The sequence below is a fragment of the Cavia porcellus genome, unplaced genomic scaffold (assembly GCF_034190915.1).
Source record: "Cavia porcellus strain 051 isolate PalLab524CR breed Dunkin Hartley unplaced genomic scaffold, mCavPor4.1 scaffold_30, whole genome shotgun sequence".
In the NCBI taxonomy this organism is placed as follows: domain Eukaryota; kingdom Metazoa; phylum Chordata; class Mammalia; order Rodentia; family Caviidae; genus Cavia; species Cavia porcellus.
In genome coordinates, this window is record NW_026947513.1 from 43,670,772 (window position 1) to 43,679,414 (window position 8,643).

General features: G+C 35.2%; 1 protein-coding gene across 1 annotated transcript in view; it reads right to left on the reverse strand.

Annotated features, from left to right (window-relative positions):
* LOC100726256 (UDP-glucuronosyltransferase 2B31-like) overlaps window positions 1–4,526 on the reverse strand; it is a 44,019-nt gene extending 39,493 nt beyond the window's left edge. The window contains exons 1-2 of the mRNA XM_003463772.2: window positions 3,773–4,526; window positions 2,281–2,429 (exon numbers count right to left, since the gene is read on the reverse strand). Of these exons, the coding sequence (XP_003463820.1) occupies window positions 2,281–2,429; window positions 3,773–4,496 (873 nt within the window). The 5' untranslated portion in view covers window positions 4,497–4,526. The remainder of the gene's footprint in view (window positions 1–2,280; window positions 2,430–3,772) is intronic.
* Window positions 4,527–8,643: the final 4,117 nt, after the last annotated feature.

Consider the following 8,643-nt stretch of genomic DNA (forward strand, 5'->3'; position numbering starts at 1 on the left):
AGGAAAGCTGCAGCAAATTCAAGGCTAGCCTTGGCTATATGGTGAGTTCAAGTCGATCCTGACCTACATAGAAAGTCCTTCTTTCAAAAAAAATTACCATTGTGTACAAAATTAAGCAGGATATTTATTTATCTAATCATTTCTTCTTAATTATTTTAAGTTCTCCTTATAAAATCTTCTTGTCCATAGTATTCACCAAAATTAAAATTTTAAATGGTGTCATTATCTTAATTCAGAATACATGAATGAATATATGACTCACATGGTACACCCAAGTTTTTAATATGAATCCCTTTACATGCAGCACTATTTAAGGCTTAGTTATTCAGTGTTTTATCTCATGAGTACTCTCACCAAATGCTTTCTTCATCATGCGGTGAAAAATGTTTCTCTATATTACTAAGTAATAAATCTCTTTTAAAAGAATAATCACTAACATGGTCTGGTCATTCCCTTTCTGTAAAACCCTTATGAAATTAAAAAATGTCATTAAAACTCATGGAATAGTATATAATATTAAAATAAATGAGGTAATCTCTATGCAAAGAGAACTGCAAGTTGAAGTCTGTATATTGTTAGAGTTGGAGTTGTAATTCAGTGGTAGAGCACGTGCTTAGCATGCACAAAGCTCTGGGTTTAATTCCTGGCAAACACTTCTGTAAAAGAAATTTGTATGACTTCATTCTTTTTAAACATTCTGTTCATAAAACTAGATGCATAAATATGGGTTGCGGTTGAAACTCTTGATGATAATAGGTGAAGTTCTGGAATTAATCCCCAGCACACACACACATATATGCATACAGGTGATGTATATTTAAAAATTATACTTCAATTACACATACATTTTCATTTTCCATCAAAATGTAAATCCTGTAGTACTAATTTGCCTCTCTGATTTGAATAACATCCTGGACAGTGTGATTTGTATTCTCTGGTTAAGGGATTATAATAGTTTAGCCTAAAATCATACCTCATGTGATATATATCTAAATTGCATCCAATGTTTCTTTTATAAATAATTGCTGTAAGCATTGAATGTGCATTTATTTTGTTAATTTTCTGTACACAATTTCACATGACTTTGTTATGAAACAAGTAAAAAGTATGACAATTTGCTTTCCTCTTTCTCTATATTTAAAAATTAATTTATTCCTAATACTTGTACACATGTCTGGGATACTGCGTGACATTTTGATACATGTGTACCATGATTTGGTTTCTATTCATTTGTTTTTGTCTTTTTGTCTTCCACTGATGCTGCCATTTTACCTTCACAAGAATTGAGAAATCCTTTCAAAATAGGGGTGGAATTTATGGACCTTTTTTATTGTTATTTAATTTTTTTTGGTACCAGATATTCAACTCATGAGCCTACTCTTTCCAGGCCACTGAACTTAATTTGTAGTGCTCCTGGACCTTTACTAATTGGAACTTTGTTTTTTTAATCATGAGTCAGCATTTATAGCCACAAAAGATAGTTTAGACAGAAATCATCTTTTAAATTTTGAATAGAATCTTATCTTACATTGTTAACAATAAGACTGAGGGAAAAAGTGCTCCTAAATTCATTAAATATCATTACCTAATTCAGTATAAATCTTTGGTTTTTATTTGTATAAAGTAATATTTGACAAATATCTGCATTTCTTCATAAAGAACATCATTCCGTGTGCATAAAGAATCCTTTCTAATTGTGATTTAAGGGGGAAGATTTCACATGCCAGTGGTAGGAATTAATAGACATCGCTTAAACACAGAGCATATATCCTCTGCATTTTCTCTTTCTTCTGTCAGGCAGCTATGCTGCTCCCTAAAGGAATTTTCTAAGGTGTCCCACAGTTTTGCTGTAGTGAGGGCATAACTGTGGTTTTTTATCACTAAACACTTTCCACACAATTCCTATAACTTGATTACTGTCTGTCTCCCAAAGTAGAATGTAGAGCTCTGGGGCAGACACTGTGCCATTTTATTTCTCTGTGTACCCTGCACTCTGTTTGGGATATGTTAAGCACTTACATACATTTGGAATGGGTGGCAATTATTTTCTCAAGTGGTTAAAACTGTGATACCTCTGTCTAACTGTCAGTGCGAAAATCTTCAGATATTTTTAACAAAAATAAAATTAACCTACTTGTGATGGGAAAAATTTGTAAGAATGTGTGTTTGCAAGTCTCATTTCCCCATTTCCTATGACTTCATTACTGTATGGCAGGTAATTTGAATGAAAATCAGGGAATACTTTCTGCTGACTGTGCAGGAAACAGAACCAATGTTTACCTTAGGCAGAGGTTTGGCGGGTTTGCAGTGGAGTCCTCCAATAAAATCAAAATTGGGTAAGGATGGGCGAGGAAATTCTAGGTCCCAGTAGGTTCGAATGAGCCATACATCTGCTTTCCCCATTGTCTCAGTTAATGTGGTGGGTCTTCCTGCAGAGACAAAAGAACACTAACGCTACCCAAAGTGAGAATTGAGATGACTGCCAGGTGACCATGGATATGCCAGGTTATATTCTCAAAGACTTTTCAGCATGGAGCAGAAGATATTTAAAAGTGCCTGTAACTTTAATGATAGCACTTTACCTTTGTATCTATTTATATATGCCTACATACATGTAAAATGTGTGCCAAGTATGTATGAATATGTATAAATAGTAAATTACATATTTACTATTTATGATTAGGTGTATGAAATACATTATTTTATATATTTGTAAGATTACAAGTGTTCATAATGACAATCATAAACAAACATTCATAATCATAAACAAATGTCAAAATAAGGTAGTATATATTTGCATTTTCTTTAAATTTGCAGAAATAACACATCAATTATAAAGAGATACTTTAACTGGATTATTATTCAGTCCTGTAATATTCAGGAAAAGGTTTTCATTCAAAAAACACTCCATTTATTTTGCAGCACATATAAGATGAAATATTAAGTTTTGTTTCTCTGTGAACTAGTAATTTTTAGCATTACTAAATTTTTCTTATTTGCTAGGGTTGGTTATTTTTAAGAGTTTCATAATATTTAGTACTTATCTAAGTGTATTTTAAAGTAACAATAAGAAAAACTTTAGGATATAGAAGTAAATTTCACTAACATTTCCCTAACAAATAGAATTAATAATACATAATGATAGATTTTAAAAACTAGATTATATATTGCATTGCCATACTTCCACATTATAGATTGTAACAATGGTGATAGAATGTGAGGTAACCTAAAGATCAATGCATATCCTTGATTTTCAGGATATAGTCTCTGTGATATGTTCATCTAATATCATTGTAAAGTGTTTGTTTGTAAATGAAGAAATTAATTTACATCAGGGACACAGTTTCCTCAGTGCTCTCCGAAGATACAAATATGTATGAAGTTTCTCAGTTTACATGGATCTGTTCATTAACACATGTAGTGAAGTGTGCAATAACTGTTTTCAAATAGGTAATAACATGGATGATAAAATGCGATAATGTTGTAAAAATGCTCAGAGCAATGCATCGTTATTGTATGAGTTCCTAAAAAGATCTGCACAAGTGATGGCCAGGTCTTTCTAACAAAAATTATAATATTTGATGGGTCATAATACATTCAATTTAATAGACTATTTTATACTTCTATTTCTTTTTTCCTCTATATCTTTTTTGTTCTATTTCAACATTCTATTATGAAAGGTGAATTTCTCTATTGTCATACTCTTTCCAGTGTATCATCAGAGGGAGAGAAATGTTAGGCATTCAGAATACCATCTGAGATCAGCACTTACCTAATACCTCACTGTAAAATTGATTCCATTTCTTCTCATTAAACATTTGAAACCAAAAGTCAAAATAAAGCACATATATCATATGTTTTACTCTCTCCATGAATGTCATTTGATCACTTAACTCTGAAAAAGCAACAGGCACATAGGAAGGAGGATATGAGAGTCCACCACTGTACTTTTCATATGTGTTGCCAGGAAAGAAACGATGGGTGTACACCAAGGGTATATTCAGAAGCTCAGCAATCAGATCACCACCAGCAACTAATGAATCAGCCAGGATGACATCAAACCTTGATTCTTGTAGTTTTGACATGAGTTCTTTGTTTTGAACTATGTCTTCACAGAGGGTTTTCAGGTAATCACTGTCTTCCCATGTAATTTTTTGCATTGTTGAAAAATATGTCCAAACTGATTCTTTTGGTAGTTCATAAATCATTTTCCTTAGTCCTTCTGTAAAAATATACTCCCAGTAACTTGCAGATAGTGATGTAGGATAATCCTCAAATTTAATAGCAGATTCCTTTTCCACATAAAAGGAAATGGAAATTGAAGGTCTCAAAACTGTCACCTCATGACCCTTTTGGACAAGTGCATCCAGTATTGTCTTTATATTGATCCAGTGACTGAATTCCATGGGCCACACCAGCACCTTTCCACAGCTCGCAGAACCAAAGTAACTATTCAGCTGAAACAGCAACAGAAAGGCAGTCAGTTTCATAGACATCTTGGTGAAAATGCCTTTTCCTTTCAAACCTTCTTCTCTTTGTGCTCAAGTAAAGATTATATCACAGTTAAAATGTAACTTGTGTTTGCAAAGTAAACATATAACAATCAGTATCTGGATCCCAGTGCAAAGAGCAAACTTGGGAACATTTCTTGACTAAGTGAAGGAATGAATTGTTTTATGAGTAGAAGTACTTTTCTACAGTTGGAGTCTGATGATTACTTCTGTAGTCAACCTGTGCTCTGATCGAGTTTTTGAAGCAGTGTCAAGAACAGTGGCAAGTTAAAAAGGAAAAAAAAAGGAAGGAACATACTAATTTTCTACATAGCTATTTGAGAACTAGAAACAGTGATAACATAGGAGACTCATCATTTCTTTGCATAGGATTATTCTACAGACATTTTCATATGAATATTGTTGATACATCAATGATAAATTTTAAACTTTATGAATAATAAAGACTTACTTTAGTAATTCGTAGTTTATCTGCAGAATTGTAAACTCTTCAGTATAATCAACTGTAAAGTAAAGCTCTCAGAAATGAACTTTACACACTTGGCTATTCCACATGCCTCAGACCTATGCAATTACTAAATTGCCTCCTCTCCTCCTCTGCACACCCAATATGGGCAGCGAGAGTTAGAAGATCTGCCTCTACCAGTGCAGGCAGAGAGAGCCAGAAGAAGATCCAATTCTACCTGCCAGGCACTGCCACTGGAAGGGTCTTCCCTTGGTGCACCCAGCAGGTGCAAAGAAAGGCAGAAGATGCACCTCTATATTCTGGGTGTTTCCAATAGAAGATGCTGTTTTTCCACATGCCAAGCATAGATTGAGGGAGACAGAAAAATCCATCTCTGCCTGCTGTGAACTGCTGTCCAAAGGCCCCATCCTGTAAGAGGCCAGCATAGGCAGAGAGAAACAGCAGACCTGCCTTCACGTTCAGGGAACTGCCACTGAAGGCTCCTTCCTTCAGGCAGCCAGCTGGAGCAGGAACACACAGCCAAGTCAGCCTTGTGCATCCATACGCCACTACTGGAGGTCCTTGGCTCTCTAGGGCAGCCATCATTCACTAGCTGAATCAGACGAACACAGCCACGTGTGTCTGCCATCATTATGTGAGTTCCAGTGTAGACACACAGGCAGAGAGAAGCAGCCCTACTTCTATATAAACCTGATCATCAATGAAGCCTCAGTGTAGCAGCATAGGTCTGGAGAAGCTCACTCCATGTCCATCCACTGCCCTGTAAATCTGGAATTTTAGAAACCAGGTGCCTGTCCATTGCCCATAGACTGAGTAGGGGCAGTCAATGTGAGAATGCCTGGGTTTCCACTATCAGCTTGTTGGGAAGAACCCAGCAGAATGTCAAAATGAAGAAGCAAATGGTAAACTCACATCTCTAGCCCACATACAGTAAGTCTCGGGAGATATAGTCATGGAAGAAAACCCTAACCTATACACCTGAAATTTCTGAGAGGAAAGCAACTGATGTAAGGAAACAACTTCATGATATTATAAAAGCAGTCAAATCAGAAATAATCTCCTAGGTAAAAGAAGAAATCACAAACATTATGAAAGAAATGTTCAGCAGGTCTAAAGAAGACATACCCAAAGAGGAGCAGCATAGGAAAATGATGGAAAACTTGAGTGAATGTAGAAAGGAATTACAATGCATGAAATATATTCAAAGAGAGACAAATGAAATTAAAAATTCAATCAAAAGCTGGCAAAACCACTTGAAAGAGACTGAAAATAGACTTTCAAATCTTGAGATAGGAATGAAGTTAGTGATTATGAAAGTAAAGATCTCTTAAAAATAACGGAAGGGCCAGGGGTTTAGCTCAACAGCATAAGTGCATGCTTGGGAAACAGGAGGTCATGAGTTCAATTCCTGGTACAAAAACAAAGAAACAAAGAAACAAACAAAACCCACCCAAAACCCAAAAACCCCCATGGTATGAAGAAATAACTCAACAACTGCAAGAAGATGCAAAGAAGCATATTTGAAGAGTGGTAGGTATCAGTGAAGAAGCAGGGTCAACATGCGTGAAATTAGAAAGTTCACAGAAGTAATAGAAGAAAACTTCTCAAACAAGGGAAATGGACCTGGTATGCAAGTAAATGAGGCATATAGGTCTTCAACTGACCATACCCAAAGGAAATCTATACACAGATATATAATATTTGAGATCCCAGAAATTCAGCACAAGAACAGAATATTAAAAGCTGTTAGAGAAAATAAACAGATCACCTATAAAGGAAACCAGTCAGAATCATAGCAGACGTATGCACACAAACCATCAAATCAAGAAGAGTTTGAAGCGAAGTGTTTCAGAACCTGAAAGAAAACAACTTCCAAGCCAGATTTTTTTACCCAGCAAAGCTATCTTACAAAATTGATGGAAAAATAAGATACTTCCATGATAAAGAGGAACTGAAGGAATTTATGACTACCAAATCAACCTTACAGAATGTGCTAAAGAATATTCTGGAGAGAGATAAAGATGATCATGGTTTCAGGGGTAGCATCAGAGGAGGACTGCCAAACAAGACAGGCAATTGAATGAAGGGGAAAAGTGGAGGGCAACACAGGACAGTAGCAGGCAGAGACAAACCAATGTATGCTGGTTGTAACCATTAATGTAGATGGCACCAGGTCAGCAATAAAAAGAAACACAGGGAGAGTAGATCAAAAAACAAGATCCAGTGATATACTGTATTCAATCCTGTTGTGTTTCATTTGATTTTGTTATATGTGATTGTATAAATAAATCTTTTGAGAAAAATGAGATATTATAATAGACATTGTTCATTTCCTGTTATTTGGTTTTGAAGTCTTGTAAGGCTTTTATTATTTGGAATGATTTTATACTATTTCATTGTTCGTTTCCTGTTATTTGGTTTTGAAGTCTTGTAAGGCTTTTATTATTTGGAATGATTTTATACTATTTTATTATGTTTAATATTATTGTGTTTGAAGGTATGCTTAGCTATATCAAAAAAGAAAGACATTATGGTTACTACTGTTGATGTCTGGTTGTCTGATTGCGGACTGCTGTGTTGCTTGCATTGTTCTGTTTTGATTTTTTTGTTCTGTTTTTTTGTCTTATTATCTTTAAAATAAAATATTAAGGTGAAATAAGGAGTTCCACTATAAATGGATTTTAGATTATATTATTTACCATAATTTAAGGTTTTTCACAGTTGTGTTTTAAAAGGCATTTGAACAAAATTCACATGGTCATTAGAATCTTTTTCAATTCAAACTGGGAAACAAGCAGAAAAGCTATATGCTCCCTTTTCATAGCAGCTTCTCTTCTTAAAACGCATAAACTTCTGGATAGAGCCCTGCGACATGTTACTCATGCTACTCTCCCACCTTGGTCACAGGAGCCACGCCTTGTAGCACTTTTATTTCCTCAGTGTCTCAATCAGAAAATATCAACAGTGAGCTCTGTAGTGGATACAAAACTGAATGAACTAGGTTCCAAATTTAGAATGTCTTAGGAAAGGTGATTTTTCCTGCATTATGTGCCTTTTTAAGAATATTTACAACTTATTTCCAGTTATCAATATCTATTATGCCTTGGATTATGTACAGTTACCTCTTTTAATATTTTTGCTAAGTCTCTCTTTGGCACGTAACCTCCAGAGCATGTAAGCAGGCCTTGAACTGGCCATAAATATCTTTGCTCTTCAGCTGAAAGATTTTGCCCCATTTTTTTTTGTTTCTATTAATTGAACTCAGGACCTTGTGTTTGGCAGGCAGGCACTTGTGCCACTGAACTATATCCCCAGCACTATTTTTACCACTAGAAAAAATGGCTTGTTCACAGCAGAAAGATTCTACCTTGTGCTTCCCTCTTTTCTTCTAGCACCACTAATGAGGGGTTTTCATCCTGTAAAGATCTCCTCCACATCCATACTTTCCACACACAGACTTTCCTCTCTAGGCAGACTTAACTCATTCAAAATTCTTAGTCCAAGGATTTCAAATCCCTATTCCAGCAATAATTATGGAGGACCTGGACTAGAGCCACAGTCTCCCAAATGAATGAATGTGTGGTGAACAATTAAAATAAATGAGATAAATGATACAATTTTTAGGGCTCCAGGAGGATCAAAACCCTCTACAGAGTTCAGGGACTC